At 44.9% G+C, this 14,116-nt stretch overlaps 1 protein-coding gene across 6 annotated transcripts in view; it reads left to right on the top strand.

Moving 5' to 3' along the window:
• The first annotated feature begins 5,772 nt into the window (after nucleotides 1-5,772).
• CRYZL1 (crystallin zeta like 1) overlaps nucleotides 5,773-14,116 on the top strand; it is a 40,562-nt gene continuing 32,218 nt past the window's right edge. Inside the window, exon 1 of one of the 6 annotated variants that reach the window (XM_045085136.1) lies at nucleotides 5,773-6,251. In XM_045085136.1, coding sequence (XP_044941071.1) covers nucleotides 6,153-6,251 — 99 coding nt within the window. In that variant the 5' untranslated portion in view covers nucleotides 5,773-6,152. The remainder of the gene's footprint in view (nucleotides 6,252-14,116) is intronic. The other 5 variants (XM_045085134.1, XM_045085135.1, XM_045085132.1 and 2 more) reach the window with 5 other exon arrangements.

Raw genomic sequence — 14,116 nt, forward strand, 5'->3', positions numbered from 1 at the left:
CACAGAAAAAAAAAAGAGAGAGAGAAGTTTGGACAGGTATGTACTGAGGTAGTGGATTTATGAGAATTGTATAGTTTTTTACTTTTCTGTATCTCAACTTTTCCACCATGAAGATGCAATTCTTTCTTTATTTTTTTAATATCTTATTTATTTGAGAGAGAGACAGAGATAGTGGGAGAGAACACAAGAAGGCAGGAGAAGGAGAAGCAGGCTCCCCACTGGGCAGGGAACCCCAGATGGGACTGGATCCCAGGACCCTGAGATCATGACCTGACCCAAGGCAGACGCTTAACTGACTGAGCCACCCAGGAGCCCGCAAATGCAATTCTTTAAAATACAACGGATATGAACTGATAAATAGTTTGGTTCTGAAATACATAATTAAGCTAAAAGTAATGACAAGATTATTTTTATTTAGGAAAAAACCTCATATTTACATAATACTTGATGATCTATTAGATACTTTTAATTTTTTATTAACATATAATGTATTATTTGTTTTAGGGATACAGTTCTGTGAATCATCAGTCTTACACAATTCACAGCACTCACCATAGCACATACCCTCCCCGAGGTCCATCACCCAGCCACGCCAATGCCTCCCACCCCCCTCCACTCCAGCAACCCTTAAGTTTGGTTTTTTTTTTTCTTTTTTTTCTTCAGATTTTATTTGTTCATTTGTCAGAGAGAAAGCGCACAAGCAGGAGAAGTGGCAGGCAGAGGGAGAAGCAGGCTCCCCACTGACCAAGACCCTGGGATCATGACCTGAGCCAAAGGCAGACACCCAATGGACTGAGCCACCCATGCATCCCTGTGTCCTGACTATTAGATACTTTCAATAGTTACCCAATTAAAAGTTAGACATATTAAGTATCAAGACATTAGGGTGCCTGGGTGGCTCAGTGGGTTAAGGCCTCTGCCTTGGGCTCGGGTCATGATCCCAGCATCCTGCGATGGAGCCCCACATCAGGCTCTCTGCTCAGCGGGGAGCCTGCTTCTTCCTCTCTCTGCCTGCCTCTCTGCCTGCCTCCCTGCCTCCCTCCCTGTGATCTCTCTCTCTGTCAAATAAATAAATAAAATCTAAAAAAAAAAAAAAAGTATCAAGACATTAGCAAGACTTCAAGTGATGGATTTCTACCATCAAGTGCAGCAGTACAAGAATTAAATGGGTTAGTTTTGGAATTTTATGTATTTTTATATAACTCAATTCCTTATCATCCTAATTACCACTTATTAAATGAACATATCTCAAGAACTTATGTAAGCACTCTGAAGTATTTAAACTTAACCTACTTAGTATTATTCCCATTCAGCTGAAAAGACTGAGACCCTGAAATGTTAGACTAGATCAGTCACAGACTATGGGGTCAAACCCAGTATCCTCTAGAAATTTTACTCCCAACTGTTCAGCACCCTCAACTATGTAACAGAAACTGTTATTTACGGGGCCCTTCACTGGATTCTGAAAGAAAGGAATGAAGGCCATATTTTATTAGGAGGAAAAATGAAACTGGAAAACATGACAATTTTCCGCATTTTTTGTAAACCAATTTTTACAGCATTATTTGGGCTTACCATAGCTTAAAAAATGGTATTTTGAAAATAGCGATAACACAGTAATTTACCATTACACTGTGACTTAAATTTACATTTTGAGTCTCTAAGCAGTATTTTTTTTTTAAAGATGCATGTACTTTTTTTTTTTTTTAAAGATTTATTTATTTATTTGACAGAGAGAGATCACAAGCAGGCAGAGAGGCAGGCAGGCAGAGAGAGAAGGAAGCAGGCTCCCGGCTGAGCAGAGAGCCTGATGCGGGGCTCGATCCCAGGACCCTAGGATCATGACCTGAGCCAAAAGCAGCGGCTTAATCCACTGAGCCACCCAGGCGCCCCTCTAAGCAGTATTTTGAGAGGAGCCTTCTCTCCAGCTTAATTGCCTTGAGCAAGCTATGCTTGGGAAAGATTCTCTCTTTTCAAAGCCAACCAAACTTACAGAAATGACTGGGCATAGTGTATGCAGCTCCTAATTTATAAAATTACTGACTAAGTAATAAGATTAATTTTACAAGAAATGGTTTTAAAATGTGGCCTCATTGCCATGTTATTCACTCATAAATATTTAATGGAGTTCCTCCAGGCACTCTTCTAGCACTGGAGATAGAATGATGACTCAAAATCCCTACTCTTCTTAAACCTTTATTTTATGTGCATTATGTACCTGAAGGTTGTAGTCCGTTTTTTTTTTTTTTTTTTTTTAAAGATTTTATTTATTTATTTGACAGAGAGAAATCACAAGTAGGCAGAGAGGCAGGCAGAGAGAGAGAGAGGCAGAAGCAGGCTCCCTGCTGAGCAGAGAGCCCGATGCGGGACTCGATCCCAGGACCCTGAGATCATGACCTGAGCCGAAAGCAGCAGCTTAACCACTGAGCCACCCAGGCGCCCTGTAGTCCGTTTTTTATTAGCAGCCTAAGGTATAAAACTTAGTCTGTTATTTAAAATATCTGCCATCCACTTCAGGAGATGATCTTAGGAGATGCTTAGCAAGAGGGAAGCAGAGCATCAACTGTTCGCCAACTTTACTATCTCAGGAGAACCTGGAGAAGTTGTTTAAAAAAAACCGGTTCCAGGGTGCCTGGGTGGCTCAGCTGGTTAAGCAACTGCTTTTGGCTGAGGTCCTGGTCTGGGAGTCCTGGGGTTGAGTCCCGCATCGGGCTCCCAGCTCTGCAAGGAGTCTGCTTCTCCCTCTGACCTTTTCCCGTCCATCTCATGCTCTCTCTCTCTAGTAAATAAATCAAATCTTAAAAAAAAAAAAAAAAAAACCCACAACTATTCCAGGGCCCCACCTCCAGGAGTCTGATTCTGAGGTTAGGAATGACCAAAAAACCCTCTATTTTTAACAAGAACTTCACTTCATGCTGATCTAAGTGATCTGAGGTCCAGACTTTGAGAAACCCACCAGTAAGTGGAGCCCTTCAGAAGAAAAACGATCATTCAGAAGAGAATAGCTCCAGGGCAGTGGAACTTGAACTGAGTAACATAAACCCAACCCTCATGTAATTAGTTCTGTATAATTCACAAATCCAGCAAATTAAAAAGATGAGTAAGAATGGAGCCATTTACCAGCACCTCCTTCTTAATGTCTAATGGGAGATTTGAATTTGCTTCCATCTAGGCATTTGATGAAAAGATGAATTTAAGTCCTACCAACAGAAGAAATAAACATTAAGAAAAAGGAAATTTCTAGTCAACTGCAAAAAAAAAAAAAAATGCTAAGCGGGACAAACATTTCACGGAACTAACTTGCTACCACTCATTTTATGCCCTATTTCACAATGCTTAGTATCTGAACAATCCACAGGGTTCCAAAGTACATCAAAAATTTGTTCATTTCCTCTCCTACTCAGGCAGAATAATAATAATAGAGTATTGTGAAGGTGCGACGGGGCCTCAGCAATTTCAACAGATACATTCTTAGATAAAGAAATGCCATTAAAAAAAAAAACTATCAGAAATGTTCCTTAGTGGAACTACTTAAGTTAGTTTTAAATAGTTTTAACGTGTCCCTCATTTACAATTTAGATTACTTAAAAGATCCTGGGTTCTTTACCAACCTCCTACTGAAAAAAAATTCCCTTCCATACTACAAATATGTGCATTTTTAGTTATAATAAGCAAATACCCATCAGTACAACATAACTGTGTCACGTAAACTAGAAAAATAATTTTAAAGAAAAACACAGCATTTTGATCCGAGAGAGAGAAAAATCCTAACCTTGGGGGAGGGTTTTAAGTTTCTGCACCTTAAATCATCTAAAAATAAAGGTACCCAAACAAATACATTCCTCCCATTTTAGAGGTTAAGAGTAGCACTTCACAAGTCATCTGGTCTGCTGGGTCCTGGCTCTAGTTCCTAACCTCAGATCCTGTCCACTACCTAATCCATGAGATCTCTGATCATCCGTTCAAAGGGATTAGTAACATTGCCTCTCGTTAACGGAATGGAGGCTGTTCCCGATGCATCTGTTTGTATGGTATTCGTTTTTTTTAATCTGTTCTTTTTACTGTACTTGCTTTTATTATTTGTACGTTTGATCCCAGAGACAGCAAGAGCAGGACGCCAGGAGATAAGCACAAAGAAACGCATCTGTCCGGAGTGCGCATGTATTTAAAATTTCAGGCCGGTGCTGCCTTCAGAATAGCACTGATGATGGCAAAGTTCTAAAGGAAACTTTCATATTAACAGGCTACCAAAAATCTCCATAGCCTCCCACTCAACAGAAAAAAGACGCCAATTTATTTCTTCAAAAGCAAAGCCTTCTTTAGTCTGAATCACAACAAAAGATGCCCACAGGAAATGTTATCTGCGAAGTTGTTTTCTGATCCCACGGCCAACAGAAGTAAAGGAAGGTGCGACCCATTCCTCGTCGGTTTCCTTTTCCTGGGGATTCTGACGATTGCCATTTCCTCGTCCAGCAAGCAGAGCCCGCAATTGTGCCCTGGGTCCACACCGCAAGACCGCGTCCGTGCGTAAAGGGAAGGAGCCGCGGCGGACCCCGGGGACGCGCTCCCACCGAAAGCAGAGCCGCTTTCTGCTAAATGCCATCAGAGTCCGCCCCGGCCGGACGACTCAGGGCCCAGCGGCATTGGCTGCCCTTCACTGACAGCGATTTTGCAGGCACGCGACAGAGAGAAAGAGAAGAGCCGGGGACTCGAGGCCCGAGGGAGAGGCGGGCGGCGCGATGCCGCTCCCCGCGAGCTCCGGGTCCCCGAGAGGCTGGCGGGGAGGCGAGGCTTGGCCAGCCCGCCACGCTCAGGCGGCCGAGGGCAGCGAGGTCAGCCCTGGAAGGGCCGACCGCCCCCACGCCCCCTGGGGAGGGAGGCGACCGCGCTCGGCCGGCCGGGGCTGCGGACGCCCATTCAGCCCGACGCCCGTCCACGGCCGCCACCCCCTCGGCCCGCCGCGGCGTCCCGGCCTCCCCGCGCCGGCCAGCCGGCCGCCCCGCCGCCACCCCCGGGAGGATGGGGAAGGACGAGGCGCAGGGGCCGCGGGGGCCGCGCCTCCGGGGCGCGCGGCAAAGGCTGAAGGGCGGCCCGCGGGACTCGCGCCCGCCCGAGGGACGGGCGCCCCGGGCGGCCATCGCGCCGACCCCCGCGCCGACCCGCGCCCCCGCCGCTTCCCCGTCCAGGCCGCCGCGGTCCAGCCCGCTCCTCACCTCATCTCCAGGCGGGTCCGCGCTGCAGCCCCAGGGACAAATCAGTGCAGCTGACTCGCCGCGGGGAGGGACGCAGGAGCCGCAGCCCCGCACACCATCCCCGCCCGCCTGCCCGCCGGCCCGTGCGTCCCGGAGCCCGCTCGGGATTCTCCCTCGCGAGCCGCCGTACTACGGAGCAACCAAGCTGCGCTCCCTCCCCTCTCCTCCGCTCTTCTCTACCTCCTTCGCTCCCTCCCTCGCTCCCTCGCTCCCACCTATCTCCTCATCTCCCTCCGCAGCCTCTCCCGCCCTCCTCCACCCCTCCATCTCCGCCCACTGATGGGTGGGAACGAACAGTCGGCCAATCGGGAGAAGAGGCCCGCACCTCCTCACCGCCCCTTACCGCTATGCCCGCCCACCGCAGGAGAGAGGGAGGGGGCAATTAAAAAAGATGGAAGAGGACGGAGTGACAGCCAAAGTAGCCAATCAGCAAGCGCAAAGGGTGTGGGCGGGGAGGACGGCCTTGTCTCCCCGCCCCCTTCCCAGAAGGCGTAACCAAAAGCTTCTGGTCTGGGATTTCCCTGACGGAGCTTATGGAGATTTTGTTTCACGATTTTGGTCCATCTACCCGTTGTCGCGCGAGGCACTGGGTAGGAGGCACTCAACTAAATTAGTCACGAAAGGTCTTAAAGGATAGAACAAGGTAGAGGCGAAAAAAAGGCGGTCACAGTCCAGACTAGGCGGTAGGGCAAACGGTCGGAACGAGGAAGGGTGTGGTCTTTAACAGAAATTTACATAAAACGGAATCTATCCGGGAGACTACAATTTCGCCCATTTACTGGTAGCCCCTGGCTCCACCCTTCTCCACCTGGCGGAGCATTCCGGGAGATGTAGTTCCGAGTTCGGTTGCTATGGCGTTCTCCACAGCCTCCGGTCCAGGAGTGACGAGCTACCTGGCCAATGGGAGCAGCGCCTGGGCAAGCGGGGGCGGGCCCTCTGCAAAAGGACTCCAAGGTGGCGGTGGCGAAGACGCAGGCCGTTGGGGCAGCTCAGAGGCAGGTGAGCCCCCGGACCCGGGTTCTGTGTCTTGGGAAGCGGGGCTTTGGGCTTTGGACGCCTCGCGGAACCGTGCAGCCCTGGGGTGCATGGTGGTTGGCGTTGCACCCCAGCGCCAGACCGCGTCGGGCCCAGGCCTAGCTTAGCTGAGGCCGCTGAGGGGCGGGAAAGACTTGACTGACGATTTCCTGATCCTTGCGGGTTTGGATGGTAGGTTTTATCTCAGTTTGCATCTCCCTCTGCATTTATAGAAGCAAAAATCGAAGCTCCCTTCCACTGAACTCCCAGGTTGGATTCCTACCCCCACCCCCACCCCAGCTTTCTTTTTGTGCTAGAATTTGAGTTTCTTTTTCTTTTTCTCGTACTCCTCTGCCACCGCTTTTTCCTCCTTCGCTTTCCTTTATCGGTGAACCATACACAAAGCAAGGGTAGTCCCATTTACGTGATTATACGGTCGGGTTTGCCCACTTAAGAGAAACAGCGAAAAACTCCGGAGATAACGGCTCAGAATCATGTTGAAGTCAGATGTTGAACTGGTAGGTCTGGGCGGGGCCCGAGACTCTGCATTTCTCACCAGCTCCCTGGAGCGGCTCGTCCTCTTTCTGAGTAACCGGGTGTTCTGTCTGCATCAGCTCTGCTCAATGCAGGTGTAATGCGAGGCACTTTCGTTTAAGCCAGTACATCCAATATTTATCATTTCAACCCATCATCAGTTACCTTAAAATTGAAATATTATAAATTCTTGTATTTATTGATTTTTTTTTTAAGTAAGCTCTACGTCCAATGAGGAACTTGAACACACAACCCCGAGATCAAGAGCAGCCTGCTTTAGACGGCATGAGCCAGCCAGGCGCCCCAATTCCTTTTTTTTTTCCTTAGCGTCTTCGAAATCGAATGTGGGTTTTACCTTGACAAAAGGCCTCAGTTCTAAATACACAGAGTTCACAGGTTCCTTAGCCACCTGTGGACTAGTGGCCCTTGTTTTTGGACGGCGCAGGTCCAGATGATTGAGGTGCCCTGTGCAAGAAACTAAAAGGTGCGAAAGCTCAGAGGGTTGGTTGCATGTGACCAAACCCTTTGCTGCTCTGTGAGATGGGCCTGGGCACTACTTTAGAGAGGTTCTCTGCCCAGTTTGCAGAAATAAGAGCAAAAATAGCCAACCAGCACTTACTGAGCGGTGATTTTTGTGCCGGGTGTTGTACCGAGTGCTTTGCTTGTGTTTCATCTTTACAACCCTTGGAGGTAACTATTATATTTTGGAGATACGGAATCGAAGGCCTACAAGGTTAAAATTGAGTAGCTTAAAGCCATACAGCAATAAGTAGGATAGCCAGGATTCAGACTTGGGTCAATTTTGACTTCTAAATCCTGTCAACCGCTATAGTGTATGATTGTTATTTTTTAATCAGTAATTTCACTTCATTGATGCCTCTGGTCCAGTTTATGGCAGATGAAACGTTGAGAGGTGAAACAGCACGTTTCCTCATAAAAGGTCAATTTGCCTATCAGTTGGAGTGACATATTTTGGTAGTATTATAAATATTTCATGCTGTGTATATTTTTAAGTAAGCTTCAGCCCTACATAGGGCGTGATCAAGAGTTGCATGCTGTAGGGGCACCTGGGGAGCTCAGTTGGTTGAGTGTCTGACTTTTCATCTTGGCTCGGGTTGTGGTCTTGGAGTGGTGGGATGGAGCCCCGCGTTGGGCTCTGCTCTCAGCACAGAGTCGGCTTGTGCCTCTCCCCACTGCTTGTGCTCTCTGTCTAACTCTAAAATAAATAAAGTCTTCACCAAAAAATTGCATGCTCTACCAACTGAGCCATCTCCATGCTGTATTATAAATCTTTCTTTAAAAAAAAAAATTCTTTTTTGGAGGTGCCTGGCTCAGCAGGTTAAAGCCTCTGCCTTCGGCTCGGGTCATGGTCCCAGGGTCCTGGGATCGAGCCCCGCATTGGGCTCTCTGCTCGGCAGGGAGCCTGCTTCCTCCTCTCTTTCTGTCTGCCTCTCTGCCTACTTGTGATCGCTGTCAAATAAATAAATAATATCTTTAAAAAATAAAAAATTTAAAAATTTTTTAAAAATTCTTTTTTTAATTTATTTGAGAGAGAGAGAGCAAGCACGTAGGGAGAAGCAGAGGGAGAGGGACAAGCAGACTTTGCACTGAGCTCGAAGCCGGACTCGGCTCCATCTCACAACCCCAAGACCATGGCATGTGCTGAAACCAAGAGTTGGAGGCTTAATTAACTGAGTCACCCAGGTGCCCCTCCATGCTGTATTATAAGTAATAAAAAAATTACTTCCCCAGTACTATATCCAGGCCAGTAATGTGTCTTGATTCATTTGTGTACCTCCCTGAAGAAAGAGGAATGAGAAAGCTTAGAAATTCTTAAAATATTTCACTGTGCAGTCATAGAGTTTTTTTTATTTTGTTTGTGGTTGCATCTTTTTTTTTTAGTTATTCTTAAAAGTACTGTTTGCTTCTCTGAACTTTACATTGAATGTTTCAAAAATGACATTATGGTTTTTCTAGACCCACCAAACAGTACTATGCTGAGCTAAGGTGAGTTTTATGATTAGAAGAGAAAAATAGACATGTCTACACATGCTAAAATATGATATTTTACGAAATATTTTTCCTGTTTTTACATATTGTAGGAAATACACATCTTTTTTTTTTTTTAAGATTTTATTTATTTATTTGTCAGAGAGAGAGTGAGCGAGAGCGAGCATAGGCAGACAGAGTGGAAGGCAGAGTCAGAGGGAGAAGCAGGCTCCCTGTGGAGCAAGGAGCCCGATGTGGGACTCGATCCCAGGACGCTGGGATCATGACCTGAGCCGAAGGCAGCTGCTTAACCAACTGAGCCACCCAGGCGTCCCATACACACATCTTCTGAATTATTTTCTCTTCATTGTGGATTTACTAGTAAATATTTAATCAAAATTAAAATTCCTTTTTTGCTTCTGAAGCAAGAAATGGTTTCTTAAAGGCCCTATAGTGGATGGGAAAATTAAATAAGCATTTACAAACTACAGTCATTTTAGTTAAAAAATGATTGTTTACATCAATTGGAGAGAAGGGAGAGTGTGGTAGAGATTTAGGAAGGATTCCTCAATGGCTTATTTCCCTCATCACCACCTGCATTGTCCTGGTGTCACATCATTAAGGTAGCATAAAGGAGAAAAGGTCATAATCACATCATACCATTGCCATAATCAGAAGAGGCTGTACCTGTAATATGATCATGCTATCCCCCATCTTCTTCAGCTGCTGCTTGAATCCTGTTTATGAAGCCACTGTAAATGTTTATTCAGCCTCTGTTTAAATACTTCTAGTGATAGAAAGCATGCAACTTAATGAATTTTCCAAAGATTGAAGTTAGATACTTAAAATGTGAACATAGAAAGTTCTTGGGGCACCTCGGCAGCTCAGCTGGTTAAACATCCAACTCGATCCTGGCTCAGGTCATGATCTCTGATGGTCAGATCAAGCTGGGTGTCCAGATCTGTTAGACATAAAGCCTCCCTGGGATTCACTCTCTCCCGCTCCCTCTGCCCTTCACTCACCTACCAAAAGCAAGTTCTGAAAACACACATTATTAGCTAGAAAAGCTTTTCAGGGGTTTAGCCAGGTGTGAGCCCTGTCACCGTGTTCTGTTGCCATCTTGTCAGGAGTTTTATGCAACTAGTGCAGTTGTATGCAGCAAACAGCTGTGTACTGTTTATGCAAAGTGTCCTTGGAGTATAAGGATTTCTAGAGACTGTTGCCTGCGCAATGCAGAGATGTCCTCCAATTATTACAACCATGCATTTGCCTCTCTCTTTAAGAAGCAGAGGGAGCTGGGGCGCCTGTGACTCAATGGGCTAAGACTCTGCCTTCAGCTCAGGTCATGATCCCAGGGATCCTGGGATCAAGCCCCACATCGGGCTCTCTGCTCAGCGGGGAGCCCACTTCCTCCTCTCTCTCTGCCTGCCTCTCTGCCTACTTGTGATCTCTGTCAAATAAATAAATAAAATCCTTTAAAAAAAAAATGTTACTATTGAATCCTGATGACAAATGGCCACAATATTGCAAAGTTGATATTGGGCAGTAATAGAAATGTGAGCATATAAGAGTTTGGGCTTCCAGGAATTAAGTTGTCCATAGGCGGATTGGATGAGGGAATGATATTAAGCCACTCAGCCGTGTGTGGCCATAGCTGAGGGCAGACATTGCAGTGTTAGCACATCATTTGTGCTAACGCCCATCAAACCCAAACATGAACAAGTGAGCCCGGACATCATAAAGGAAAAGGAGACTTGAGTCAATAACTTGATACAGAGGAAGGAATTATGATAGCCTCTAAATTATCCTTGATGACAGAAGATTAGTACCAAAAAAATCTTGTCTTGGGAAAAGGTGACTCCAGTTTTTTGGGTTGTTGTTTTATTTTGTTTTGTTTTGTTTTAATATTTTGTTTATTGTGTACCTCGGGACTCAGTCAACAAAGCATCTGCCTTTGGCTCAGGCCCTGATTCCAGGGTCTTGGGATCGAGTTCCATGTCAGACTTTCAGCTCAGTAGGGAGCCCTCTTCTCCCTGTGCCCCTCTTCCTTGCTCATTCTCTCTCTCTCTTTAATAAAAATCTTCTTTAAAAAAAGGAAAAAAAGGATTTTATTTATTTATAAAGGAAGAGAGAGTGTGTGGGGAGGAGCCGAGGGAGAGAGACAAGCAGACTTCGAACAGCACAGAGCCAGATGTGGGGCTCAGTCCCACGACCCTGAATAATGACCGGAGCTGAAATCAAGAGTTGGTTGCCTGAGCCACCCAGGTGCCCCAGGATGACTCCAGTTTTGTGTCTGTTGAATTTGAGCTAGATCTGATACTCTCAGAACACTTGTGGTCTGAAAGTGTAGATAAGGAATAGTCTGTAGTGGTTTTATTTACAATTATTAATACATGAGCTCCTTGAGAGATTAAGTGTAGCAGAAGAGCAAATGGAGTTCACGTTGTTGTTATAACGAAAAGGAAACCATTCAAAGTTTCTTCCCATTGGTTTTTTAGAAATCGCTTTAAGGGCGCCTAGGGTGGCTCAGTGGGTTGGGGCCTCTGCCTTTGGCTCAGATCATGATCTCAGGGTCCTGGGATTGAGCCCTGTACCAGGCTCTCTGCTCAGCGGGGAGCCTGATTCCCGCTTTCTGCCTGCCTCTCTGCCTACTTGTGATCTCTCTCTCTGTCAAATAATTAAATAAAATCTTAAAAAAAAAAATCTGATGTTAAAATATAAAATCTATTCTTTTTATAGGGCATATTAGCCTACAGTTTTGGGGTCTTTTTTTTTTTTTTTAAGATTTTATTTATTTATTTGACAGAGAGACATAGCGAGAGAAGGAACACAAGTAGGGGGAGTAGGAGAGAGAGAAGCAGGCTTCCCACCAACCAGGGAGCCCAATTCAGGGCTTGATCCCAGAACCCTGGGATCATGATCTGAGCCGAAGGCAGACACTTAATGATTGTGCCACCCAGGTGGCCCTAGCCTATGTTTCTAAACAGGTTTATTTTCATTTAAGAGTTTTATGTAACACTTGTCACAAAGTTTACAGTAGAACATATAATTTTGAAATTTTACCTGACATTGATTTTTAGAAATGGCATGATAAGCATTATCTTATTATATTTTAATTTATATTTTTATTTTATAAAATAGTAAGCTGGATGATTCAGTTAAGTGTCTTGATCTCAGGGTTGTGGGATCAAGCCTGATGTTGCTGCTAAAGAGCTCTCTCTCTGCCCCTCTCCCCCACTCTCCGACTGTGGGGAAAAAAAAAAAGATATTGTTATTTTATTTTCTGTGTGCAAATATCTTTACATTCAATAAAAGTGATATTAAATAGTGGAGTAAGTGTTCCATTTAATCTAGACCAGTGCCTGAGAAACTATACTATCCATTCTACCATTTTCTTAGTGTTAAGAACTCAGTATTCCTTTTGGTGATCTGCAAAACAAGTAAATAACATGTTCTTAGTTTTCTTCTGGCCACTTTTCTGAAAACACTTCCCTTTCTTCACTTTGTAACTTTGAGGATATATTTGTTCCCACATGGTTTTTTATTAGACCAGCTAAACTACTTTTTTTCCTACTAAACCGGCCAAATTTTTTTGTTAAGATTTTGTTTATTTATATGACAGAGAGAGATACAGTGAGAGAGGGAACACAAGCATCAGGAGAGGGAGAGGGAGAAGCAGGCTTCCCGCTGAGCAGGGAGCCCAATGCAAGTCTTGATCCCAAGACCCCAGAATCATGACCTGAGCCGAAGGCAGAGGCTTAACCCACTGAGCCACCCAGGCACCTTAAGCAGGCCAGTTTTAATTTAGAGGAACCATTTAGGACAATCTGACTAAAAATGTTGACATTATCATATATATAGTATTATCATGTATTATCGTGTATATAGTATACATTCTATAGTATATAGTATAATGTATATAGTATACGTCATCATATTAATAGTATTTGCCTATGGGGACCAGGGGACCCTGGGGATACAAACAAGCTCTTATCTTCGAGAGTCTTTGAAATTGGGGTATATGCAGGAAGATGCCCTTGTGACCACTGATCTGGGAAACGTGCAAAACATGCCATATGTTTTAAGATGCGTTGCTCAGGGGCACCTGGTTGGCTCAGTCAAAGGAGCCTGCAACTCTTGATCTCCAGCTTGTGAGTTAAGCCCCACGTTCAGTATAGAGGTTACTAAAATAAGTAAATAATCTTTAAAGAAAAAAAAATGAGATAGGCAGAGAAGACAGTGGCTTCCAGAATTACAACAGGAGCTGCTTGGAAATCAAGGTATTGAGTATTGACGCAATTGTTTCATCTCTCAAAAAGGAACTACTAATAGCTCCAGACTGAGTAGGAGCAGTGATTTCTTTATTGAATAGTCGTAGAAATTGACTCTTCCAAGCAGTAGCTGGGAAAACCTGCTAGTTATTAAGTGAATAAAGCAGGGTTTTGTTTGTCGATATGTAATGAAATCTGGAAGCATGGAACAGATAGGATAGATTGAGTTTCGCTGGGGGTGATTTCAGAGAAGGAGTAAGACTTGGGTTGTGTTCACTTGGCAGAATCTGTAGAGTAAGTTTGGCACAATCTCAAGAGAGAAAGCACTGCCTGTTAAGTCCTGAGACAGGGATGACCCGGTGTTGGGATGACCAGATGGCGTGAGGTCACACGGACTAGCTCAGAAAGAGAATATGTGTTAGAAAAACAGGGGAGTAAAGTAGATCAGAGACAATGAGTATTCCTTTTAGACAGCCTTGAAAGTCAGGCAGAAGAGGTTGGATTTAAGGTTGTGGGGATGGGGCCCCTAGGTGGCTCAGTCAGTTAAGTCTCTGCCTTCAGCTCAGGTCATGATCCCAGGGTCCTGGGAGGGAACCTTGCATCCGGTCTGCTTCTCCCTCTGCTCCTTACCCTGCTTGTGGCTGCTCTCAAATAAATAAAGAAAATCTCTAAAAATAAAAATAAATAAAGTTGTAGGGAGGGGTGACTGCCTGACTCAAATTGGTAGAGCTGCAACTTTTCATCTCAGTGTTTTAAGTTCAAGCCCCACATTGGCTGTGGAGATTACTTAGAACTATTAAAAAAAAAAAAATCCATGTATAAGTGGCCCTGTGCAGGTCAAACTTGTATTGTTCATGAGTCAACGATATTTTGAAAATTAAACAATTGTGGAATCCTTAGAGATGCTTCAAGAAGTTCACAGAATACAGGCTTAATACTTCCATTAAATGGTTTATAAACTGATACAGAAGAATTAGGGGTATGACTTTAGTGAGTGTCTTGACAATTTACTTTTTCTTTTTAATGGTCTTTTTTAAGATTTGAAAGCCCTGGGTT

The sequence above is a fragment of the Mustela putorius genome, unplaced genomic scaffold, assembly GCF_011764305.1.
Source record: "Mustela putorius furo isolate JIRA1106 unplaced genomic scaffold, ASM1176430v1.1 tig00000832_pilon_pilon_pilon, whole genome shotgun sequence".
In the NCBI taxonomy this organism is placed as follows: Eukaryota; Metazoa; Chordata; class Mammalia; order Carnivora; family Mustelidae; genus Mustela; species Mustela putorius.